General features: G+C 29.9%; 3 protein-coding genes across 3 annotated transcripts; 1 reads left to right on the top strand and 2 right to left on the bottom strand.

The window, feature by feature from the left end:
- The first annotated feature begins 910 nt into the window (after positions 1-910).
- Positions 911-3,656, top strand: LOC112792754 (seipin-2-like). The gene is made up of 2 exons (XM_025836099.3): positions 911-2,155; positions 2,970-3,656. The coding sequence occupies exons 1-2, from the start codon at positions 1,070-1,072 to the stop codon at positions 3,429-3,431; spliced, it is 1,548 nt and encodes a 515-aa protein (XP_025691884.1). The 5' UTR covers positions 911-1,069; the 3' UTR covers positions 3,432-3,656.
- An 878-nt stretch (positions 3,657-4,534) lies between these two features.
- On the bottom strand, positions 4,535-6,394 carry LOC112792755 (nodulin-26). The gene is made up of 5 exons (XM_025836101.3): positions 5,867-6,394; positions 5,565-5,789; positions 5,221-5,418; positions 4,936-4,997; positions 4,535-4,846 (listed from the first exon to the last, which is right to left on the bottom strand). The coding sequence occupies exons 1-5, from the start codon at positions 6,002-6,004 to the stop codon at positions 4,633-4,635; spliced, it is 837 nt and encodes a 278-aa protein (XP_025691886.1). The 5' UTR covers positions 6,005-6,394; the 3' UTR covers positions 4,535-4,632.
- A 6,999-nt stretch (positions 6,395-13,393) lies between these two features.
- LOC112792753 (nodulin-26) lies at positions 13,394-17,782 on the bottom strand. The gene is made up of 5 exons (XM_025836098.2): positions 17,583-17,782; positions 17,274-17,498; positions 16,402-16,605; positions 14,149-14,210; positions 13,394-13,796 (listed from the first exon to the last, which is right to left on the bottom strand). Exons 1-5 carry the CDS (start codon positions 17,694-17,696, stop codon positions 13,601-13,603), a joined length of 801 nt encoding a protein of 266 aa, XP_025691883.1. The 5' UTR covers positions 17,697-17,782; the 3' UTR covers positions 13,394-13,600.
- Positions 17,783-27,465: the final 9,683 nt, after the last annotated feature.

Genomic DNA, 27,465 nt, shown 5'->3' with positions numbered 1-27,465 from the left:
CTAGAATAAAAAAATCAAAACAAATCAAAAGAGAAGAAATAAAATTGAATTATCAATAATTAATGAGATAAACTCACTTTTGATTAGAAGAGAAATGTGAAAAGCGCCAAGAAAAAGAGAATGAAAAGCTTGTAGATTTCATTGAGTTCTTAATTTAAATTCTGGATTTGAATTCTGAATTTTACTTCAATAAATAACAAATTTATTAATTTTGGTCAATAAAAATAAAATTAAAACCCTAAAATAAGAATAACCGAAACAAATTAACGTAATGTAGTGATTGATATGAGAAATTCACCTTCCATTAAAAGAGGAGAATAAAGCGTGCCAAGAAGAGAGAAAGAACAGAATAAAGCGCACCGAAAAGATAAGAAAAAACGGCACTGAGAAGAGGAGATGAACGGCACCGAGAAGAAGAGAATGAACGGTGCCGCACGGAGAAGAGAAGAAACTGAGGAGCAATGACACCACGCATCGTGATTCTGTTTTGGCGCATAGGTGTATTGTGATTATTTCTATAACACCGTATATGTATATGATATTTTATCATATTTACATACTGCGGCTGAAATTGATATACAAATAATATTTTTGTAATTTTTTAATATTAAAATAATTTTGTAAATCAAATTTTATTTTTTATGGATATAAAATTAAGAGTTTAATTTTAACGTATTAATAGTGTAAAATATTTTATATAGTAATACAATTATATCTATTCTTTTGAATGACTATTTATAAAATCAATATAAAAAATAGTTATTTTATTAATGTGTATTTATATAATTAATTATATATATAAAACTATTTTACACACTAACGATATATCAAAATTAAATTAATAAAATTAATTTTGGTTTTTTATAAATAAATTTATGAACGTTTTGAACATTTGCGAGTAGAAATAAACAAATAGTAGTTCACTCAATCTTTTGAAAATTATGAAAGGCAAATTATCCGTTGTGGCTTGAAAATGGGAGGCAGAGCCGAATTGAGAATAACCAACCGGAAATAACCGAATAACTTCCTAACCAACTAACTTTGCCTCCACATTCGCAATCGCATTTCAATGGACCCCAACGACGACGTTTACTCAGACACCCTCAATGGCTCCGACGACCACGCCAATGACTCACTGGAACCTTTCTCCGCCTCCGCTCCCGCTCTCTGCGATCCTCAACCGCCTCCGCTCCCTCTTTATAGTCCTCCCTCCGCCAAGCTACGCCGCCGCTCCGTTTGCCCCCCATCTCTCTTTACGGAATCTACGGACACCGCTTCCCGGAGCGAAATCATCGATGACGACGACGCCAGAAAGAGCTCCCAAAAGCATCATCGGAACCTCCTAAAATTGAAGGAAATCAAGGCCTCCGAATTTGAGGAGATTCCCGCGAAACCTATTTCGATTCAAGAGAAAAAGGTTCCTCCTTTTCCATCTGCGAGTATTGTGACCAAAGAGAAACGCGAGGAATCGACGTTAACCACAGCTGTATCTGCAAAAGACGATGTTTTTGCTGATTCCGCTGACTCCTCTGAGGTGCCGAGGCTCGTCGATTCTCCTCCGTCGAATACGCTAGAATATGCAGCGGGATTTTTAATTAGGGCAATTTTGTTTCAAATCAAAATCTTGATTTGGTTAATAAAGTTTCCATTGTGGCTCACTGTCCACACTTGCATGTTCATCGTGGACCCTTTCGGAACATGGAGAAAGGGTATTCGTTTTTCGACTCAGGTTTTGGGTTGTGCCTTTGGGTTCGTTGGTATTCCAGCTCGGGTAATTTTTAAGGATCAGAAAGCATTCTGGAACGTTGCGTTTAGGTGTGGATGGGGGTTCTTGTGGTCTATGGTCGTGTGTTGTGTTCTGTTTGCTCTTGCTGTTTCCTCACTTGTTTTTAGTGGGTTTGTGGTCAGCGGGTTAGCGCAGAAGCCAACCCAATTGATAAAAGGTTTCAACTTTGACTACACCAAGCAGAGTCCTGTGGCATATGTGCCTCTAATATCGTGTGCTGCTGTTGTTGGTGGCCATGATTCAGTGAAGGAAATTGCAGCTAGTAAGTGGGTGGGTCAAAGGGTGTTACCTCCTAAACAGAATGTGCAGGTTACTGTTTCATTGGAAGTGCCCGAATCAGGTTACAATAGAAATCTTGGGGTATTTCAGGTACCTATTTATCCGATTCATTTCATTGTAAGCAAACTTTGCTGTTGTGAAGATTTGCTAGTTCTGCATCTTTACTTAATTTAAATGCATATGGTTCTTACGTTAGTTAGTATTGGGATCCTCTGATGGTGAATAACCTAATCTGGGGCCTTTAGCGTCCACGTTTGAATGTAGCTATGTGTGCTTAGCTGCAACTTCATGCTGTCTTAATTTAGTGCCCTTGTCTTTGTAAAATTTTGGTAGGTAACAATAGATTTATTAGCACTGCTCTTTTTCCGTAATTGCCAAGTCCACTTTTGTGTCAAGGTTGTGTTATTAAGATACTATATGGATCTTTTCATGTGAGAATTTCACGACCTTCTCTCATTGAGCCTCATGCTTGGCTCCACCTTCTCCATCGATGGTAAAAATAAACACATGAAAAGATCAAGCGAAATTTATTTTCATGGGAGAGGATCCATTCCCCTTAAGACTTAAGAGGCAGGCATTTGGTTGGCCTTTGCACGATAGCCAAAACGTTTGGCTGAAGTGTTTGTATCTATTATATTTATTTATCACCATGTTGATCAAGAGACTTGAAAACAGCTTAAGATCTACTAGTCAAAGTTCAAGAATATATTATAATTGTATTGGTGTTTGTTCATAGTTTCTTCAAGCATATGGAGGTGCATTCAGTTAAAATTGCCATTTCCTTCTAGAACCTTGACGATGACAAATAGTGCTCACTTATTATTGCTGGTCATGTAGCATTGCTATAATATTATTACTGTGTTGCTTACTTTTTCAGGACTTTCATTTTGGTCTTATTTTGCAGATCAGAACAGACTTCTTAACATATAGTGGTAAAACAATTGCAAGTTTGAGCCAACCTTGCATGTTAAAATTTAGAAGTGAACCTATCCGGCTAATGACGACTCTAGTCAATATTCTTCCTCTTCTTACTGGTTATGCATCAGAAACACAGACTCTGGAAGTGAAGATAAGGGGTTTTGTTGAAAGGGAGGAACCTACTTCGTGCTTAAGAGTAACCCTTGAGCCACGATCAGAGTATATACATGGTGCTGGCCTTCCTCAAATATATGATTCATCTGTGGTAATTGAGGCACAACTCCCATTTTACAAGAGGATCATATGGAATTGGAAGATAAGCTTATTCATATGGATTGCAATGACAACATTCTTTGTGCAGTTTCTGTTTCTCCTAGTGTGTTGTTGGCCGTTCATTATTCCAAGATCCAGGCAAAGGAGAGGTCCTGCTCCCCGTAATGGTAAATAAAGTAAAACATTCTTCACCCTCCATTTTTTTTTTCTCCTAACAGTGTAAAGCTAGCATGTTCTGACATGTTGAATTCATTTTTTCTTCCAATTTTCCTTTCCTATCAGCAGTGTATACATGTTTTATTTCACATTACATTATGTAATTTATAATAAAATATAGAGAGTACTCTTCAGTCAAAGAATGTTACGAGTACAATCTAAGAATTCAGACAGTTACAGTTTATTCGTGTTTTTTTTCCATTTTTTTTCCCTGTCATTAGTTGATTGTAGAAATGGCTTTTGAAATGGAATGTAGGCTTACCTAAAGCCTAGTGCCAGGAAAACCCAAGTGAAGCCAGTGGACCTTGAGAACCCTAATTCAATTCTTCTTTGATATTTGATGAATCAAATACTACTAACTGAAATGAATTGAGAAGAGCATTGATGAGTGTTTATATTCCCATTCTTTATTTAAAAGAAGAGCCAGAGTTGATGACCGCAACAAGTCGTGTTTAAATTTTGATGATCACATTCACGGGTTTTTAATGAGAATGAAAACACCAGGAAACATTGGTGGTTTCCGGGTTGATGCATGATGCATGTGAATCAGACAATCTTTTGATGCAGCCCATATTCCATAACTCTGATCTTATCTGCTTCAGAGTTGACTCAGTTATCGCTTGTTTTACTTTTCAATTTCAATCATCCCTTAAATGCCTGCGTACTAGTAGTAATAGATTTGGGTCCCTACACTCTAATTTTTCATTTTTCAAAGAACAAGACAGCATCTGAGAGGCATAAAATAAAATAAGTTACTACTATTGTGGAATGTGGAGCACTTATTATTATTATTATTACCTGTCAAGTTCAACTAACTAATCTCAAACATAAATGATTGTCTCCTCATTTCAACATTTAAAAGTTGTCCTGTAACGAAACTTGTTGAAATTTTGGTTTTTGCATGATGAGTTAGTCTTCCATTTCAGTTGTTGTTTCTTGACCCAAGTTTTTTATTCTGCGTATTTGGAGACACACACCCCCACCACGACGATTTTACAGAGCCAATTCACCCAACTTTTCCTCTTTGCTTGGAAAATATTAACACAACTAACCCAACTGAAATCATACCAAATTAGACTTGATAATTTATAACATTATGTTGAGAATTGATATAGTAATACAAGTCTAGTCTGTGATTGTGGTACAAGTTGGGCATGAGTCTAAAGACTAGCTTGTCTTTTGACGAAAGAAGCGGTGTTTTTAATAACACGAGAAGGAGGGTTGGCGGTGTGCCTGAGAGCGTTGTAAACCCAAGTACCAGCAACAGCCCCCAAAACTGGACCTACCAAGTATATCCATATCCCTTTGTATTGATTGTGCACTATTGCTGGCCCTATGCTCCTTGCTGGGTTCATTGATGCCCCTGTTATTGCCCTGTCACTCACACCATATTACTCTATTATTATTTATTTCCTTCCAAAATATCATCCTAAATTAATGTTGTAATAATACCATTACCGTACCCTGCAAACATCACATTCAGCAACACCGTGGAGCCAACTGCAAGCCCAGCCAACTCACCTACCTACATCATCCAAAATTAAATTACAATAAATAATAAGCCGTCCAATGCGCTCTCAGTCTCTCAACTGCCGTGTCATGTAATAACAATTATTATATTTACACTCTTCGTCAAATCATGTACCATTTTTTATGCCCTAGTAAGAATCAGAGTCTACCGAATTGGTCACCAAATAATAAAAAATTTAATAGAAAACATTGCAAGCAAGAAAGAAATTTGATGTTACCGCTCTGCTATCGGTTGCAACCCCGGATATGATGAACATAAGATAAAAAGTGATGATGAATTCGATGACAAATGCTTGTAGATCAGAGCCAGCAGGGAGTGTTCCTGCGAATTGGTTTTGATTCCCATCGAATAATAATCTGAGGGTTCCACTTGCAAGTGTAGATCCAACAACCTGAGCTGCTACATAGACCGGTACCTACAACATTAATGTGGAGCCATGAATTTATACATACCTACATGTGTCACATGGTTTTGGTAATTAATGCTCTAGTGTGAGATAAACTTGTTTGTTTGACTCTCTAATTCCTGTTTTATTTTTGTCTCTGTCACTAATATTCTAACCTGCTTGAAGGGGAACCTTCTAGTAGAAGCAAAAGCGATGGTAACAGCAGGGTTGAAGTGGGCACCAGAGATGTGACCGATGGAATACACGAGTGCCATAACGGCCAATCCCCAAACAATAGAAATCCCCGGTAGTGTAACGACATTGTCGTTGTTCTTGTTCACAACCACCGCAGCACACCCTGCAAATATCAAGAAATATGTGCCCACCACTTCTGCCACAAACTGTATTCAAATCTCATGTTATGTTATGTCAGATAGGTTGTGAAGAAAGATTAGGATTAATTATATATAAGTAATACCTTCTGCAACAAAGAGACAGGGAGAGAGGTGGGTGATGATGATGATGAGTTTCCATTGCTTGTGTTGTTGTTGTTGTTTTCTATATTCATAACCACTTCATGCTTTCCATTTGTTTCTGACGATGGATTCGCAGCCATAATTAATCACCTTTGATCCTTGTATTAAGCTTCAATAATGTTTTTAGGTTATAAGAGAAAATTAAAGCGCAACAAGTGCCGAAATTCAACAAGGAAGTTGGAATAGAGATGCTTTCAGATAATCCATATATATATGAACAAAACCAAAATGTTTATTTTGGAGCGATGTGATCTGTTTAATGTTTACATATGAATATGATATTGGAGGCTATGGAGATTTATATAGACACGGTAGGTGGATTTTGATTTTGATTTTGATTTTCTACGAAAGCCAAAATAATGGTGAATCAATAATAAAATACAATAATAATGTAGATAAAGCTTATATGGACTTTTCGTTCCCGGGAAAGCGGTACAAAATAAAAGTGGATACGACTTTCCTTTTTCTTTCATGACTAGTAATAAAAATGTTAATAATAAGTACACGTATACTTTCAATTAAATTCGTGTCTATCATACTGTTTCTTTGGTCAGATTGGACTCTCAATTTTACGTATCAGAAATTTAATATAGCATATTAAAAGGGATTATATATTATCACCTAACTAAAGTCTAATTGCAGCTATTTCTAAGGTGATACTATAAATACAAATATTTATGTAAATCTAACTTAGTCTAAACTCCAGCAAAAATTAACGACATATTAGAGTTTTTTTTATTGATATAGCATAAAAAATTTTGTACATAATATAAAAAATTTTATATATAATACATAAATTTATTGATATAATATAAAAAATTTTATATATAATATAAAAATTTATCAATATAATATAAAAATCTTTGCACATAATACAAAAATTTATCGATATAATATATAAAATTTTTTTTCTATTATATTTTATTTATTGAGTAAGTTAATATTTTAATATATAGTCCTTAAAAAATTTATGTTATGTATCAAATTTTCTATAACGTATTTCTATATTTAGTAGTTTTGCTGAACATTTATATTTTGTTAGTAGATAAGCTAATATTTTGAATATGTGATTATTCATAAATGTCTGTGCATGATAATTTTAATGATCATATTTAGGAGAAGAAGTGGATGAGTTAATATTTTAGACATATTATCTTTTAAAAATTTTTGTATTATATACTAAAATTCTTTGTATTTAATAGTATTGTTAAACATATATACAAGACGAAGAAGAGAATGATAATGACGACGATGCGATAATAATAATGATGACGATGAAAGTGGAAGAAAAGGAGAAAAAAAAATCAAATAAAAAAAAAGAAGGAGAAGGAAGAGAAAAAACAATTAAGAAGGAAAAGAAATCAAATGATAAAAGAAGAAAAAAAAACACACATACATACCAAGAAGAAGAAGCGTAGAATGACTTAGTTTAACTTAATTAAAAAATTATTTCGTTATTTAATATTTTTTATTTTTCAAATAATAAATTTAAAAATTAATTACTTCATGTAGTAACATAACGTAATTGTTTAAAATAATTAGTTTATAAAAATCAAATTTAGTAAACATTATATATCTATGTATATTTATTTTATATATTTTTAATATATATTTTATATTTAAAATATATATTATTTTGTATAAATAATTAATTTAATATCTTATTTTTGGTATTTAGTTATTGTATTATGGTTGAACTAATAAATAATAGCTGTTGAATAGGGTATGGAGCAATTATTATTCTATAAATAAATTAAATGCATGAAGGATGGATTTATTTCAGATTATATAATTTTATTTTTTTGAAGGGGTCAAATATCTAGGTAAATTCGTAGAGTTGATTTAAACTTGACTTATAGACTCGATTCGTAAATTCATACCAGATTATTTGTTATAATTTTTTTTAAAATATATATATATATATAGGCATTTAAATTTAACAATTTCAACATCAAAATACATAATAAATTAACATAATACTACAATTATAACAAATATTCTAAAATACACATTTAAATTTTTTACAAATATGCATTTAGTTCAACATAAAACACACAATCGCACAACCAAAATTTCATATAACACAACCAAAAAAAAATAATAATAACAACAAAACAACAGTTAAATATTCTAATAAACTAAATCAATGCTCCATTTATATAATCTTCAATATGTTCACAATTTCTGCTTCCTGCAATAATCATTTCTAACATGTTATATCAGATTCTTCAAACATGAGCTTTTAGATTTGTCTAAGATAATATGAATGGATGCAAATGCAGAGAGTAAATTAAATGGGATGATACCTTCTTGGAAGCACCAGAGTACAATGATTAATCACAACTGCTTAAGAGAGAATTAGAGATCCAAATAAATTGTAAAGTAAGAAAATCTTCTTGTTTAAAGGAAGAAAACAAGGGACTCAATTAAGATTTTATGATAAATTCACTGCTCAAAATTAGAAAGCTTTTAAACATTCTTGGTTATTCTAATTTTAGTAGGGAGGATTATTTAGTTTGCATATTCTCGCCACCTTTAACCATTTCAATGTTAATGTAACCATCTTAAACTTTCACAATTCGATACTAATCTAACAACCCAAGGTATATCATCATAATAGTTAAATACATGCAATGCAATGCACCTGTTATAAAATTGAGAATCTCTTTGATTAATTTGTTAATTCCTTGCTTCTTGAGGAGCATTGGTTTCGGGACAGCTTGGAGTCAGCTTAGTCAGTGCCGATTCCTCGGAAAGTAAACTAAATAATTAATTTATTTAGGAGAAAGTATGCGGAAGATAATGAGTTCGTGTACAATAGAGCTAAAGTTGAAATTATAATCAGTTAATAATTAATTTAATTAATTCCTAATAATTTCAAATTTTAAATTTTAAAAACATAAGAATTTGGTTAGAAAAGTTACGTATTCTTCCATTTTATGCGTGCGAAGAACGTGCTACAATTTCTTTCTCTTAGCAGTCTCTTTCACTGTTTCCGAACTAACTCCACGAAAATCACCACCGTCCGTCGTCCAGAACGCAACCCGACGCCGTCCACCTGTCCGAAAACGTCCAACGAAGACATTCCTTTGCGCACGTTTTTTCCGTCGCGCAGCCCAAGACCGCCATGGCGCCGCCTTCAATGACGTTGCGGCCTAATCCTTCTCGCCCTCACCGGAAAGACCGACGGTAGTGGCGACCACAAAAGCCCCCTAGTGTCCGTGTGAATTCTTCTCTACGGCTTGGCTTTCGTCATCATTTATATTATGAATTTTACGTTAAAGCATAAATAAATGTTCATGTGATTTTTCCCAATTTTAACCTTTCTCTGGTCCAAAGTATTAATTGGATGATCATGTTCAAATCTCCCACGCCCCAATGAAAAAGCTCCAATGATGCATGGACCATGTCAACAGAAAACTCCATTGGTAACATTGACAAAACCCAGTTCAGTGCGTAGACGTGAAACATTGGCAGCACACAGAGGAGAACCTCATCGTTGTGCGTGCTGTGGAGGTTTTCGGCTACCTTGATTTTTTTGGATTTCGCTCTCTTTACATCTTCAAGATATATACATTAACAAATGAATTTAGATGCTGGATGTTCAAATCACTAGGTATGTAGATGGTTATTTTAATTTTTAATTGGATGTTTTTGTTGTTTGATTCAGTTTAAGTATATACAATTAACAAAAATGTTGGATGGTCATTTAACTAGGTAGTCAGATAATTATTTTAATTGTTTGATGGCCAGTGAGAAAGCTTCTAACGCCGGAGAAGTGGGATGATTGATGAGGATAGGTAGCAGACGGTTGGAGGAGGAGGATGTTTGGGTAAATTCTATTGGTAAATTAGGATTGGGATGGTTAATTTTTGGAAATAACAGTTTGGGTTTTTTTCTTGTATTGAGTCAAATTTAAAATCCATTATACACATTGTCAAGATTCCTCATTGTCTTCCTAGCGAAGTTTTTAATTTAACAAAATTATACATTTATTCTTATCCATCTCTAAATAATGATTAGAAATCATGAAATATGAATTAACAAAGTTAATAAATTCAGATTTCAGAACTTCAGACATTCAGATTCAATAATAACTAACTAACACTAATAAATAACAACTACAAATTACAAAATGTAGCAATTTAGAACAGACTAAACTCACACTAACAAATAACAACTATAAAATGTATTAATTCAGTAACTATTTTTTTAAAACATACCTAAATCTGAATGGCTGAATGAAATAGAATCAGCTGACACTGAGGAACCAAGTGTTGTTGTGCTGTGCAGGAAGGTAAGCGACAGGCTGACAGAACGAATGGCGGAAGCGCGACGACCGAAAGAGAACACAACGAGTGATGGCAGCATGGCGGATGGCAGAGGCTCCACGAGTTCATGTGCTTCGATGCAGAACAGGATCAATACATAGAAGAATGAGAGAGTGGGAGAACGGCGGAGAGAAAGACAGTGACAAGCTGTTTGGAGAACGGCGAACGACAGCAAGAAATAGATGGTGGGGAGGGACGAACGACGAAACGCCAAGACCAAAAAGAATTGGAAAAAGAGAATGAGTGCGAGCAAAGTGAGAGATTTAGCCGTTTAAAGCTCAGAAATTTAATATAACATATTAAAAGGTAGTATATATTATCACTTAACTAAAGTCTAACTGCAACTATTTCTAATGGTGATACTATAAATATAAATATTTATGTAATTAAATCTAATTTAGTATAAAGTCCAGCAAAAGCTAACATACTGTTGCATTACATACTTAGAATTTTTGTTATTGATATAGTATAAAAAAATTTATACATAATATAAAACTTTTATATATAATACAGAATTTTTTACACATAATATAAAAATTTATTGATATAGCATAAAAAAATTTTGTACATAGCACAAAAATTTATCGATATAGTATATACAGAATTTTTTACACATAATATAAAAATTTATTGATATAGCATAAAAAATTTTTGTACATAGCACAAAAATTTATCGATATAGTATATAAATTTTTGTTCTTAATGTATTTTGTTTATTGGGTGAATCATGTGTTCTTTTAAAAATTTATATTATATGCTAAAATTTGTATGTTATGTACCAAATTTTCTGTGACATACTCCAAAATTTTTGTATTTAATAGTTGTCATTAGGTAAGTCAATATTCTAGACATGTGATCAAGACATGTGATCTTTCATAAATATCTGTACATACTAGTTTTGATGATCATACATAAGGAGAAGAAGTGAATAAGTTAATGTTTTAGACATGTTATCTTTTAAGAATTTGTGTTATGTACTAAAAATTTTTGTGTTCAGTAATATTGTTAAACATATATATAAGAAAAAGAAGAGAACGATGATGATAATGATGATTGCGACGACGATAATGATAATGATAATGACGAAGGTAGAAAAAGAGGAGAAAGAGAAAAAAATTCAAATAAAAAAAGAAGAAGAAGGAAGAAAAAAATAATTAAGAAAGAGAAGAAATCAAATGAGAGAAAAAGAAAAAGAAGTGCACATACATGCAAAGAAAAAAAAGTATAGAATAATTTGATTAGATTTAATTAAAAAATTGTTTGACTATTTAATATTTTTATTTTTTAAATAATAAATTTAAAAATTAATTACTTAATGTAGTAAATAACTGTTTAAATTAGTTAGTTTATAAAAATTAAATTTATTAAACATTATGTATCTATGTATATTTATTTTATATATTTTATATTTAAAATATATATTATTTTGTATAAATAATTAATTTAATATCTTATTTTTGGTATTTACTTATTTTATTATGGTTGAACTAATAAATAACAGCTGTTGAATAGGGTATGGAGCAATTATTATTCTATAAATAAATTAAATGCATGAAGGACGGATTTATTCCAAGTTGAATAATTTCATTTCTTTGAAGGAGTCAAAACTTAATATATAAAATAGTATCAGACACCCAAATAGAATGTAATAAGATTCTCAACTGTTATTAGAATAGTATGAGGACGCTGACATGCATGTTTTACTTTTATTTCGTTTTTAGTTTTAATGTGGATACCTTTTTGTGTATTTTTAATATTCAAATTCGTAAAGCCTAAGCCCTAAATAATCCTAAAGACCTAAAGTGTATTCAATAATGAATGAGTTTTGTAAGATACTAATTCTTTTAATTGACAATTTGCTTGAGTCCAAAATTATTAAATAAACATTAATTACATCAAAATCAAAAAGTGATTGTGAAAAAAAAAAAGCTAATGTGAACTGAGGGAGTATGTTTATTCTTTTTCTAGAAAGTAATGGATCAAGTACCTTAGGTTTATTTTAGTTTTATTTCATTTGATTTTTTTTATTTTGATTACATTCAAAGTTTCACATTGTAACTAATGCGAAGTAGTTAGATTAAAATAGTAGATATGTTGATCTCTTAAATAAAAATAAAAAGTTTAAATTCTAAAAATTAAAAAAAATGAAATAAAATAAAAGTGATTGACTGCTATTTATTATTGACACAACATTTAGGTTATATTTGTTTATTAAAATATAGATATTAATTATTAAATACGATAGTATACGTTTATTGTTTGTTTATTAAAATATAAATTTAGATAAATAGAGTGGTACATAAATATATACAAAATATATATATTTAATATTTTTTTTTAAAAAACACAATGTATAAGATACAAAATTTGATTTTTCTATTTTAATGATTTTTAAAATTACTAATACACAAGACACAATACATAAGACACAACAAATAAAATTAACATTTAATTTATATATTTTTATATTTATATATTTACATATGTATTTATATATCTCAAATATACTAACCAAACACAGCATTATGAAATTTGAAACTCTAATCAGAATGAGAAGGTTGGAACAGTAGCGTCATCTCCAGCGTCTTTTCACCATCAATAATTCGATTTAATTAGCACTCTTTCATTGAAGTCTAACGAGGACGCAACAACATAAGAAAAGTTTTTTCTACATAAACGAGAAATATAGGGTGATAAATTATTAATAAAATATTATATGTATACTAAAATTAATTATATAAATATATATATTATTTAATTTATTTTTAATATGTATTTTATATTTTAATATATTATACTAATAATTAATTTTAATATACACCCAATCTAATTTAAAAAAAAATTATTTCTCTAGTGTGTCAGTCGGTTAGATGAATTCAGTACACTATTATTAGTATACGGACTACGGTGTCATGTATTATGGAAGTTGCTTTAAACTATATGAGAGAAGAAAACGCCATTTAATGCAAACAACTTTTTTGTGCTAATTAATCCAGCGTCTAAAGCATTAAATTCATTTGAATAAGAAAAGAAGCCAAATTTTATGTAGAATAAATTTAATTAAATTATTATTTAATAATTTTTAATTATTAATCTCACAACAAATATAATTGCATGTAAACCGTAAATTTAAAAGGAGGAGGGGCAAACTTTCATTTGTATTATTAACTAATAAGGAAGCTAGGCACTTCTCCATTCCATTTCTTTATCAATCCTTTGATGGATAAAAATGATGATGAAGCCTCTCCAATTGAGATAAGAGAAGCGCAAGCAATTATTAATTTGATGGGCAATTATTATTATGAAAATATTTTGCGATCCCATGCATGCAAGCATGATGATGATTCAGTTGAAAGAGGCATTCTTGGTGATCTGAATGATGGGCTTGTCCTTCTTCTCCCTAAGTATGTTGTAGACCCATGCAGCCGCCACAGCTCCAATGGTGGGTGACAACAAGTATATCCATATTCCTCTGTATTCATGGTGCACAAATGCAGGTCCTAGACTCCTTGCTGGGTTCATTGATGCTCCTGACACTTGCCTGTTCATTCATTTTATTTTTATATACACACTATCATCAATATATCTATTTGCTCTACTCTAAGCTCACTTTCATAAATAAAATTATTTTAATTTATAAAAAATATCAATTAAATTTTTATTTTTTGTACTTATTAAATTATTTTTACAACTTATTTTTAAAAAATTAATTTTAAAAACTATTTTTAAAAAATTAAAATTTTACGAAATTGAATCTAAATATTTTCGGTATGATTTTTGAAATGTCAAAATTTTACCAAATTCACGATAAAAACAAAATAATGCTCAACCTAATTAAACTTCAATAATCACAATGCTACCAGTAATTTAATAGGTTTGGGATAGATTAATACGCTGCAATCAGCACATTAATTAGTATGGTAGACCCGATTGCAACTCCAGCCAAGGTACCAACCTGCACAATTATATATATTTAAAGATAAAATTACTAGATACGTTTAAGAATATAGTAAAGACTTACATATAATTGATTAAATTATTATATAATAATTTTTAATTATTAATTTCATATGATGATACTTGTGCATGAGTTTTTTATTTAACAACAATATTATATATAGAACAAGTAACTCTAATATGAACACGCATGCATGCATGTTATATGAGTATTGACTGGCACGAGCGGTGTGTGCCTTGTGGCTTGTGCGATGAAAACGTCAACCAACTCTTGCGCACGCACTTGCACGTCATCATGCAAAGGGTTAAAAACATGCATGCATGGACAATTAGTCAATTTAGGTCCCATTATTTTATTAATATGTAACACGGTAATAAAGATAAGATAAAGAAAAAAGAAAAAGGATTCCGGCAGCAATTGGCTAAAATGGCATACCAGAAAGAAAGATCCCTCATATATTCAATATGATAAAACTTTCTATAAATTTTTAATTATATCATTAAAAATACTTGATTCAATTATTCTTTATTTTAATTCAAAAAATATAAATATATAATTATAACATAACATAAAATTCTTTTATGTTAGCATGCAATGCTTGAATAATATCATTTTTTTTTTAAATTTGGTCAGGGATCAATAATATCAAACTAAAAATATGAAGCGAACATAGTAATCTCCTTTGTACCCATGCCCAATACCGTAGGTGTTGGAATTTATGAATAATAGATAAATAGTGGTCCGCAATTCCGCATATAAATATCATTATAATAACAATAATGTTAGGAAATCAAAAGTATATCAGTAAAAAATCAACTAAAATGTGTTTGGGTTCTGTGAATAACCGGGTTTTAGTTTGTGCTCCGTGATTCTAGGAGTAGTTTTCAAACATATTATTCAAAAGAGCAACACTAGGGAACCAAAAGGGTATTAGCTAAAAATCAGCCAAATATTTTTAGGTGAATTTAAAATCTCTACGAATTAATATATATGGATATTTCTTTTTCATACTAAATGGATGTTCTTTTGCTAAGTATAAGAATATTTCTTTTTCATACTAAATGGATGTTCTTTTATATATTTTTTGAATTTTTTTATATTGCAAATATGAATGTCTCTATTTCTTTAAGAATTTCATTTTTTTTAAAATTTTATAGATTTTTAATTATTTTTTGCTAAAATATAATTGGTTTTTTTTTTTGTTAAATATTATGATGTTTTTTTTTCATATTAAATGAATATTTTTTTTATAATTCATAACATTCACGTTAACAAACAGGATCATCAATGGAGAGTTAAGAAGTGTGAACCCACTATCAAATCCTAAATATTTTGATCCGGTTCGTATATCATCACAATTAGAAAAGTCAGCGAAATACATATTTACCACCCCACATATCCTGTCTAAGGCATGCAGTCCATACCCTTATAAAGATAACACAACAACCGAAGGTATTGGTGTTTATCAAGGGGAAAGATTCTGTGAAATCCTTGAAGAAATTACCAGAGAGCAGCCTCTAAATGTCGTGTCGAATTGGAGATGCAACGGCACTGATAATTTCTGCAGTAAATCAGGTCCCTTTTTATCTGATAAGATAATCAAAACAACAGATGGAGGGTTTCAAGATGTTAAACTTTATATGCGCTTGTTGAGGGCGTTGCGGAGAGTATGGAAGTCGTTGGCGCTTCCAGCAGCGTTGCTGAAAGAGAGAGGTCTGTGTGTGATTGTTGGAGGTGGGTAGGTTAATGTGAGAGAGAAGATGAAAGTTTTTATAGGTTTTAATTAGGTTTACTTAATCAATTTTAAATTTTTTAAATTTTGAATTTAAAAAACTTAAAATTAATGTGGTTTTGTTTAGTTTTTTGCTGATAATTTTTGGTTCCATATACTTTTTCTATTCAAAAAATGATTCTAATTAAACAATTTTGTTTACTTTTTGACTTGTCACATTTTGGTTCCATATACTTTTCCTTATAATAATGAGTACTTTTTCTTCAAGTTTGGCTAAAACAAAGCGCGCGTGATGAGTGGTTAATGGTGGTTATTGTAGTTAAAATCTAGGCAGTTAGGCATGTTGAAAATTGGGAAAAAGGATTATCATATAATTGTCAACGAAATAAGTAGAGAAACAGTAGTGGAAGAAGCATAAAATATATAAAAATGAAAGCGTTGGTTCAGTTAGCTTACCGCTCTGCTATCGGTAGCAACGGCGCAAATGACAAACATAAGGAAAAAAGTGATAATGAATTCAATGACGAAGGATTGGATGTTTGAGCCACTCGGCAACGTTCCTGTGAACTGAACTTCAACGTGGTTCCCACTAAATACTAGTCTCACTGTTCCGCTTGCTAGGATCGCTCCAAGCAATTCAGCTGCTATATAAGCCGGTACCTATGCCCAATAATAATATAATCATAATAATTTAATGTACATATTTAATAAATAAAAATATTAAAATACTATTAAAATTTATTATTTTTAACCGTTATTTACCTTCATCTCAATTTTCTTAGATTAGTCTTTTTAGTTTCATAATTTAATAATATATTTTGTGAAAAATTTTTAAAGATCAATAAGTTTTAGTATTTTTTATTATTATTTTAGTCAGTATAAATATTAAATTATTATTTTAATAAATAAATTTCATTAATTTATACGTACAAACTGTAAAAATATGAATATAAATTATATTGATTTATATGTATAAAATTTTAGTAAATATAGATATAAATTATATATTTATACAAACATTTATAAATATAAGTATAAATTATTGTTAATCAAATACTGATAAAAAATAATAATATTTGTTGATTATATAATATTATTTTATATTTTATTTCATACTTTTAAATATTAATTATTAACTCAAAACAATAAATTTTAACAATTCTGAAGCATTTTGCAATAAATTAATTAACAGAAAATGTGTTTATACCTTACCTATCCTCACATTTCATAATATTGTTGGCAAAGACTATTAACACATTGAAAAGGTGGTAATTGAAATGGTAATGGAAGTCGCCGTTAATGGAAAAATTGGAAAGTTGAAGGTTTACCTGAGTGAGTGGAAACTTTGTGATGGAGGCAAAAGCAATAGTGACGGCAGGGTTGAGATGGGCCCCAGAGACATGACCAACGGAGTAAACGATGACCATGACAACCAATCCCCAAACAGTTGCAATTCCAAGAAGCGTTATTTGCTTCCCGTAGTCGTTGTTCACCGCAATCGCTGCGCACCCTGTAAATATCAAGAAATACGTCCCCACCAACTCCGCCACCATCTGCACTTTCATTCCATTCACATTCACATTATTCCATCTTAATTAATTATTAATCATTAATTAACTACATCATCCTACTAGTACCTTCTGAAACAGAAGAAAATATTTGCCTGTTTTGCAGGTCCCACCTCCTCCTGCTTCCTCCTTACTAGTTACAGAGATAGCAACATCACCGCTTCTTGATGAATACTCACCCATATTTGATGCTTCTTTAATTTAACTTATTGTGTGTCTCTCAACTTATTTTTAGCAGGCCGCTCCTCCATTTTATATATACAGGAAATGCCACTAACACCTCTTTGGAATTTTCCCATAACCTCAGGCGAATCTTAAATTACGTACTGCTTTTGATTTTGAAGATAAAACCTAGGATCCATTAATAATTATCTTTATGGAATATATATCCTGCTAATAATAATCATCGTTTTTACTCATTCCTATTCAAACTTCAATTTTAATACGTTATTAAACTTTTATAAAAACTTAGTAAAATGTACAATTCATATTTTGTGTAAATTTATTGTATTATTTATATACATAATGTGACATGCTTATTTTTTTAACACCGGCGTCAACAATAATGTCAATGTATTTAATTAAACATACACTAATAATTATCATTAACAAATTAATGTTTAAAAAAAAACATATATATATGGATGATCCTATATCTACAACTTTTTAACATACAGTTATTAGATCATTAAGCATTTACTATATATACTAATAAAAAATCTATTTTTCAAAATTAGTTTATGAAAGTTAGTTTTTATAAAATAACTTTTTAAAAATTGTAATAATATCTATATTTGATAAATTAAATTATAAATAATTTTTAGGAAGTACAAACAGTAATAATTATATTTAGTAAAATAATTTTTAAAATTTAAAATATTATAATAGATATAAATGTAAGTTAAATTTAAAAATTAATTAATGTGTGAGATTATATCAAATTTTTAATTTTAATAAATACATAGTAACTTTAAAAAAATTATCTTAAGTATTTTTAAATATCTTTATCTTTTAAAAATTATAAGTATAAGTACATGACTTTTTTATTTATCAAACATAAAATAATAAAATAAAAAAACTTATATTTTTAAAATACAGATGTACCTTTTTAAAAAATTTCATCGAACCAAGTCTAATTAATATGAAAAAAGAAAAAGGTGCTAATAATGTGAAAGGAAAATTAGTTGTCCTAATTAATACAAGAAATTAGACCTAAATTAATAAATTCAAAAGATAAATTAAGTAAAAGTCTTTTATTCTTTTTCGCTGGAACATTCAATTAAGGGTTAGATTTCCTTAAACTGATAAAATTAGTAAAGTGACAAGGTGTATATTTAATCATGTTTAGATCAAAATAATAAAAGTGACACATCAGTATAAAAGTCATATTACTAAAAGTTATAAATTTTCCATTTTTCTCAAATTTCAAGACCACAATGAATCTACCCGAATCAAGGGTGGCAGTTTAGCGCGATGACGAGTAGAGAGGACAAATGAGCTTGCAAACAAGCCACCGCCATCATGAATGCTCTTCAGGATATCCGGCCCAAAATATTACCACCTACAACTTACTTCAGGCCACTACCAATTTATAAAATGGGTCATTATATGACTTATTATAATTATTATGGTATTTTAAAAAATATTATTAAAATAAAAAATATTTTTTATTATTAAATAACACTTTTAAAAAAGTATTATTTAAAAAAAATATTATCAAAATATAAAAAATTGTGATTTTAATTTCAACAACATTTTTATAATTATCATAACTACTATAATATAGTTATATTAGAATTTACTTTATAAAATATGATAAAATGATATGATGAGTTGATGATGATACGATGACGAATAGATGATACAAAATTCCAAGACGTGCGAAATTGTTATTATTTTGAAAGAAACAAAAAACGAACGGAATGAAGAAAGGAAAACCGGAAAGCTATTAGACTTTATTGTAGGAAATGACTGGAATAGATAAATATTTCATATGAAGAGATCAGGGTTCATAAAGAAACAAACTGTATACATATTATTTTAAATAATGAGACTCCAAACGATAAAGACTACATCACTTGTCTTGTGTTTAATACATACCGATTAAAGAAGGTAACACACAGCTTCTCATAGTCACCACCATATAAACATTACATCACATATATACTCTCATGAACCTAGCAATCATCTTTACTACTATAGTCCGTAGCAGTAAGATATATTAAATTGTACAATATCATCAGTATGTATTTTGAATTTAACAATTGTTTTAGAAATTTAATAAATAACGGGCTTAACAATGTGCATATGTTCAAAAAATCTTAAGAGCCAAATTTGTCCATTTACCGTTAACCTACATAATTACTATCTGAATAAAATACACGTGACCTGTAGTGCGCAATAATATACCCATTATTAGTAATATAATATTCTCATTTGGCTATGATGTCGAGCGGCTAATCTTGTCCATAACAGTGTCAATTTTTTGGTATATTTTTTTATATAATCTCTTTTTATAATACAAACTTTTTAGTTTTATACTTTTTATTTTTATTCCGTTCAATGACGGACGAAAAAAATTTATGAGAGAAAAAAATAATATACATTATATTAATTTAAATTTAATAAAATAAAAGTGCACATTAATTATTCAAATACAAAAAAAAAATTAAAAATTACATTATTGTTAATTTTTTTCTTCTTCAAATTTTGAAGGTACTTCTCTTTTTGTTTTCATATTTTAAAAATATTAAATAATTATTTTATTATTAACTTGATTGAATGTCTCTCTATATGTAATCAAACGATCATTACTATTTTAAAATATTTTTCATTGCTATTTTCAAAAACAAAAAAATATATTCTAAATTAATAAATTGATCAATTGACTTTAGAAATTTATATGCGATATAATTACATATAATAAAATACAACGAAAGATAAACAAATAAATAATAAGGATCACTAAATTGAGAATAAAATAAAATATATAAATTCATGAAGAGAATAAAAAATTAGATTACTTTAATTCCTCGAATTAAAATTTGTAATTGAAAATATCAAAAAGAGAAACAATGAAATTGAAAAATACATAGAGTCATAAAGAGGTATATAAACAAATAGAGGATTTAAAATTTACCTTTTGATGAAGAGAAGATAACCACTAAACAAAGAATAGAAAAAAAGGTTTAAAATATAAAACTGAGAAAATGGTTTAAGAGAATAAAGAAGTGGTGACGACTGAGATTTGAGAATGGGAGAAGATTAAATTTGATTAGGTTAGTTAATAGTCAAAATGATAAAAAGATAAAGTGGATTTGTGATTTTAAATAATTGGGCTTAGTTTATTTGTAGTGAGATCATTTAAAATTTAAAATGAAAACATATTATATATGCATTTTTTTATAAAAAAAAATAAATGAGAGTGGGGCAAGTGCCCCTCCTGTCTTATGTATGTAGGTCCGACCATCATTCATTTCAAAAGTTTAAACTGATAAAAAAAATTATAAAAAAAATTAAAACACAATACGTAAATTATATTTTTCACGTTAATATTTACTTTTTTTTAAATATATTTCATATTATTATTTTTACTAAAACATCCTTATATTTTAATAAAAATAAAAAATATTTTGTTATTTAATTTTACAAAAAAATAAATATTTTTTTATATTAGACAAAAATTACTCTTTTGAATGGGTCAAAATTTAAAATTCAATTAACTTTAATTTTATAGTTTTAGATTTTAAATAATTTAGAAAATAAAATAAAACATATTTAAAAAATTAATAAAAAAATTGTTCATCTTTTTTAGATTCTAGTGTTCTTAATCTCCTGTTTTTTTTTTTCGTTTCTTTTTTCTCTGGTAAAGAAGAAGAAAACTCTTTCACTTTCTCCACGACCATCTATCGATGTTAATCTAAACTGTCTCTACTCCTTCCCTGGGGTTTTCTCGTCATTGTGTCTTGCCACCATTAATTCCCACCTGTATCTGTTAATCCTATCACATTCATCATTTTCCTAACTTTTTTCTTTTAAAAAATTCTCCAAATTAATATTAGTGATCAATCCAAGAGCCAAGAAAAAAATGTCTCTAGAAAGCTCGGTTAGGATTTTGACTCAAGAGTACGACTCAGTACAGCGAAGTATCAAGAAAGTGAAAGATCGGACGGAACTCGATCTGAACCAAAGAAATGAGATCAACGAGGAACGTATGCTGGAGGTCGATAATCCGGACTCAAGGGCAAATGTATCCTATAAGAATACACTGCTGATGTCTCTAGAAGTTCTATATTGAGGATGAAAAACCTTATGCTGAAGATAGGTGGTATCCAGAGGAAGGTGAGTCCTCCAAAGAAGATAAACCCTTTGATACTTGCCCTATCATTGCGGTTTCAAAGGATGAATTTGATGAATGGTGCAAACCATGGAAAGCGGCTCTTATTGTCAAAGTTCTTAGAAAAAGGGTGCATCTTGGATTTATGGAACAACGACTCAGTAGAGATTGGATCAAAAAAGGTAAGATTCATGTTATTAATATAGATCGTGATTACTTTCTTGTTCATTTTTCAGAAGAGGAAGATTATAATCATGCTCTTCTCGGAGGTCCTTGGATGGTAGCTAGACATTATCTTATCGTTCAACATTGGAGACCCTTTTTCTTATCAAATGAGAACACAATAACGAAGATAGCAGCATGGATCTGTATTCCTAATCTTTCTGTTGAGCTATACAATCATAAATTTCTGTGGAGGGTTGGATTAACCATCGAAAGCATGCTAAAAGTTGATCGTGCAACCTCTATTCATTCCAGAGGAAGGTTTGTGAGGATATGTGTTAAGATAGGTCTATCTAAAAAGCTGGTGCCTAGAATCTCGGTCATGGGGTATACTTTTAACATTGAATATGAATGTCTTCACCTTATTTGTTTCGAGTGGAAAAAATATGGACACAAATCAGACCAATGCCATGAAGTGGTTGCCGGCGAGAATGTCCAACCGGGAGTGGCAGATCTTGACGATTCAAAAGAGAAGGCAGTCAATCAGGATGTGGACATTAATTAGAGTTAACACGAGAATTAAGGTAATAATGGAAATCAGCATATTCAGCGAGCTAATTAAGATCCTCCGAATTTCGGACCTTGGATGATGGTAAGAAAGCAAATTAGAAGAAAACAAGAGAAAATCTCACTGGGAAATAAAAGAGTGAATAATATGAATGATAATTCCAATAACAGAAATGTTTCCAAAAATGGATCTAAATCTTCGATAGAAGGTGGATCAAGATTTAATATCCTGACAGCAAAAGATGATGAAACAAGAGTAGATAATGAGGCGGGAGTTTCGCAATCTGATTTTAGTCATGCCAATGTTGTGGAGGTTCATCCAAATGACACAAACAATGTTACTATAGTAGCCATGCAAACTGGGCCAGGCTCCTTGCAGGCCCAAAACTTTCCTTTTCTGGGGAGTATTGTCCAAAAAAAGGTGCTGAGGTCAGAAGCAGGCAAAAACCCACAAGGGCCAAGAGAAAATTCGAGCATATGTATTGGGCCCATCCTCCCCAAAAAAAGGATTCAAGACCAAACAAAAATATCAATAAAAGATTCTTGTGAGTGCAAGCAACATAGCTGAATCTTCCCAAGCCAAGACTTCTGCCTCGACGAACCTTAATACACAAGCTATAGAGATGGTGATGCTGGAGAGCATGAGAGAAATAAATCTCCAACTAATTGAGGCTTACGAAATCTCCAAAAAACTTTCTAATGTGCTCAAAAATCATGTGGTTGTTAATGCCTTCATGTCTTAGCAACCCCTGTCCCAGTAAAGTGGCAGTGGTGGCGATCGACAAAGGAATTAAGAAGGTCCCTCCTGATCCAACTTCAAGTAGCACAATGGGGGAATCGAATTTAGGAAAAGGAGGAATGAAGGTTATCCCTTCGGCTCGGATCCCTTTGACAGGTAAGCCTAATTCTCAGAACTTGGGATAAGGTTGTTGGGTCTGTTTGATCTCCCTTCTCGTGATGTTTACCATGAATATCATTGTTTGGAATTGCCGTGGAGTGGAGGGTAAAGCCTTTGCTTCCCTTATCAGAGATATTAGGAGAGATTATGAGGCTCATTTCGTCGTTTACTTGAAATCCACATCAGTGAAAACCATGAAAAATTTGTTAGAGATAGAATGAGCTTTTATAAGTATTGTATTGAAGAGGCTAGAGGCCACTCTGGTAGCATCTGGTGCCTCTGGAACTCGAATTTTCAAAAAGTGGATGCCATTCTTCAGAATTCTCAGCTCATTCATTTAAAAGTGGAACATAAACACTCTATGCCTTGGTTGCTTACTGTTATTTATGGGAATCCCCAGCGTTTGATTCGGAAAGCTCTTTGGAATAATCTGAAAACCTTGAGTAACTCCATTAATTTACCCTGGAGTACGATTGGGAATTTTAATGCCTTGCTCCATGATTTTAAAAGGAGAGGGGGTGCGGGATGGAATCAACATTTTGCCTATATGGAATTTAAATCTTGCATTCAAGAGTATGACCTTATTGACTTAGGTTACTCAAGCTATCCTTTTACGTGGAAAAGAGGCAGGTTAATGAAAAGACTTGATAAAGATCTCTGCAAAATTGACTGGTATGTGACCTTTTTGAATGCTTGTATCAAGCATTTACTTCCCCTAAAGTATGACCATCCTTTGTGCCTTCAGTTTTCAACTCCAGTTGTACCTAATAGAAGACGCAGACTCTTTAGATTCTTGGCTTCTTGGCTCATGCATCCAGATTTTAAGAGACTGATTTCTTCTAACTGAAATTTTAGAAACTCTTAGAATGATTGTATAAAAGAGTTTTAACTATCTCTAAAACATTGGAACACCAATGTCTATAGGAATGCTCAAAAAAAAAGAAAACAAAATTCTGAGAAGGCTTCATGGCATCAATAATAATCTAAACGGAGAAAATAATCGTTTTTTGAAAAACTCCAAAGGATCTTAGTACGAGGATATTTTAGTGTAAGAAAAACTTTTGTGCTTTCAAAAATCAAGATGTAATTAAATTTTATATAAATTGCAAATAATTTTTACATTTAAAAAATGACTTATGCATTTAATTTACTATTTAAAAAGAATATATAAAAGTTCGAAACAGAAATCGACCTTTATTTTAAACATCTTTCGTTATTTAGAAAAAATAGTTTTGTATGTCATAAAAAATTTTAAGAAAAATCATTTGACCAAATTGTCACATTTTTTTTGGGCTTATCCTTCGTTAACACATTTTGGATTATTTCTTTTAGCAATAAAAACTTTTGAATACTATTTTGATAATTTATTCTCAAAGAAACTAATATTTTGTTATATAATAAACTATTATTTTTATTATAAAAATTTAAAATGTTGACAAATTTATCTATAAATGAACGAAATTAATTTTGCACCCACCAAAATATTTAGACATTAATTTTATTCATAGATAAATTTTCTAACATTTTAAACTTGTATAGATAAATATAATAGTCTATTCATTTTTAATTGGTAAAAAATAAATTTTGTTTATCTATGAGTAAATTTATAGATAAAAATAAGAGTCCATTACAGTGCCAATTATGCATGCCAATTATACAAGACAACAGACAAGAAGATGTTGTAGGACCACGAAATCAGTTCTACAAAATAGTAATTTCAAGCCCAACATTAGAGTGATGAGCTAGCTGGAACATAACATAATGTTGCATGTTTAATAAGGTGAATGCTATAGTATCTATCACTTTCTACTTAAGTTGTTAAAAAAGATAAATAAATAATATTTAATAAATTTTATATAATTTATTTTTTATTTTAAATATTTTATTTTTTATTTTAAAAGATAAAATTAGACAATTTAAGTACCATAACAAAAGCACCATATAACTCACCTTTTAATAATGTCACTTCGAAACAGCATGTCGCCATGTCATAAGATTGAGTTGGGACTGGGCATCATATTATTGACTCATCTAACTATTATTACTACCATAAAGATCAGGTATTAATGACTGAGGTCTGAGACACTAATAACTGAATTATTAATTATGTTCAGAGTAAATCAGGTAAGTCCACAATAATCAAGTGTATGTATATAATCTAATCTAATTAAAACACTTATTAAATCTACACTTATTAAAAACTCACTACAGTAATGGGTTGCATTAATGCTCAAGGAATTCTTTTATTATCTGATCTTGTGCTCTAACCACTAACTCATTTCACAATATTTTCATGTCTTGCTTTCTGTTCAAGGTTAAGCAAATCCACAGTTGCTTCTAGTTTACTTTAATTACATTACATGCACAAAAATTTATTTTTCAGTGAGGGTAATAACGATGAAATTGAACAAGAATGATTCTTTAAACAAATAATTCATCAGCCTTAAGATTAAATCAATATAAATAAATAATAAAAATAAATAAAATACAATACTTACTTGTTCTTCACGTCATTTCGAACACCAAACTTGATAGGATCAGATCAACTCAAGCCAAGAAATAGAGAAAAGTCTTCGTCATATCTAATCCAAAAATTGATGGTGCCATCGCAGAGAATGATAACCACGTAAATCAAATAATAACTGATGAACTAATTGTAAAGCGCAGCTAATTAAAGACGAAAAAGAAACAGAGAGCAATAACTACATTTTATGCTAAGAAGTGAAAATTATTTTTCTTAACAAATACACACTTTATTTTATTTCACTTATTTTGATGAAGAGTTTAGATTTCATTAAGGGAAGAAACTCATAATGTATAATACTATAATGTATGAGAAATTGAGAATAAATTTAAAATTTTAATTAAACTTTTTCATATTTAAAATATTGCATTTGAGGTAATAAGAGAAAAAAAAGTACAAAATGACTTCTAAATGTTATTTATTGTAAAATTTCAAATAATGACGAATCACGCGTCACGCACTCTCTTCTCCTCCTCTTCCTTTTATATTTCTTCTTCGTTCTTTCTTTTTCAACATCATCGTTACTATTACCACTGTCGTTATCGTGGTAGCTACAACCATCGTCGTCTTCTTGATAATAGTGTTATTGTTATTTAATTTTTTTTTATTATCCTCTTTTATTAGCCTTATCATGATACTCATCATCTTTATCTTTTTTTTCTATAAATATTTAGAAGATTAGTGAACAGAAATTTTGATGTACAATAAATAAATTTTGGGTATAACACACAAATTTTAGTATATAACACAAAAATTTTGAAAGAAGCATATGTCTAAAACATTGACGCTCAAACAATGAAATACGCATAGTACATAAATTTTGATCAAATTTTTGGAAAACTATATATATAGAATATTGACTTACCCAACTACTAAAATATATTCACAGTAAAAATTTGTGTGCTATATACAAAAATTTATGCACTATATTTAGAGGTGTTCAAAAAAAAAATTAATTTCTTTAATATAAATGATTAAAAGTCTTGTGTCACAGTGTACTTATAAATGTATAATTTTAATTTGATTAATTTATGACCATATTAGAATGAAAGATTTTATAAGAGGATAATAAATAAGAATCTTTGGATCAAAGAATAAAAAATAAAGATAAAAAAAGTTAAATGATGATAGAAAAAAAAAAGGAGGTTGAGAGAGAGGAAAAGAGGGAGGAGAGAGGTAGAGAGAGGGGAGAGAGGTTAAATTTAATTTTTTTATGTTAAAAACTAGTTTTAGTATATAAACTAGTTTAAATTAGTTTTATTTGTATAAATTGGTTTAAATTGGTGTACTATATTTTAAATTGATTTAAAATAAGTTTCTTTGTGAAAAATTGAAACATAAACATCCCTAATTATATTGATAAGTTTGTGCAAAATTTTGTATACTATATTTTGAAAATTTGTGTGCTACGTTTCGAAAACTTGTTTACTATATGTAAAAATTTGTAGACTGTCGATAAATTTGT

Source organism: Arachis hypogaea, chromosome 13 (assembly GCF_003086295.3).
Source record: "Arachis hypogaea cultivar Tifrunner chromosome 13, arahy.Tifrunner.gnm2.J5K5, whole genome shotgun sequence".
NCBI classification, from domain to species: domain Eukaryota; kingdom Viridiplantae; phylum Streptophyta; class Magnoliopsida; order Fabales; family Fabaceae; genus Arachis; species Arachis hypogaea.
The sequence above is the reverse complement of the archived record's forward strand: the minus strand, read 5'-3'. Positions and strand labels throughout refer to the sequence as shown.

Bases quoted from the DNA above. Each gene is read 5' to 3' on its own strand.
- LOC112792754 (XM_025836099.3), top strand. From the start codon at position 1,070: ATGGACCCCAACGACGACGTTTACTCAGACACCCTCAATGGCTCCGAC. The intron at 2,156-2,969 runs GTACCTATTTAT...CTTATTTTGCAG, and splicing joins GAAATCTTGGGGTATTTCAG to ATCAGAACAGACTTCTTAAC.
- LOC112792755 (XM_025836101.3), bottom strand. From the start codon at position 6,004: ATGGCTGCGAATCCATCGTCAGAAACAAATGGAAAGCATGAAGTGGTT. The intron at 5,790-5,866 runs GTATTACTTATA...ATTTGAATACAG, and splicing joins CTGTCTCTTTGTTGCAGAAG to TTTGTGGCAGAAGTGGTGGG. The intron at 5,419-5,564 runs GTTAGAATATTA...TTAATGTTGTAG, and splicing joins GAAGGTTCCCCTTCAAGCAG to GTACCGGTCTATGTAGCAGC.
- LOC112792753 (XM_025836098.2), bottom strand. From the start codon at position 17,696: ATGGGTGAGTATTCATCAAGAAGCGGTGATGTTGCTATCTCTGTAACT. The intron at 17,499-17,582 runs GTACTAGTAGGA...ATGAAAGTGCAG, and splicing joins ATTTTCTTCTGTTTCAGAAG to ATGGTGGCGGAGTTGGTGGG. The intron at 14,211-16,401 runs GTAAGCTAACTG...ATAATTGTGCAG, and splicing joins TTGCTACCGATAGCAGAGCG to GTTGGTACCTTGGCTGGAGT.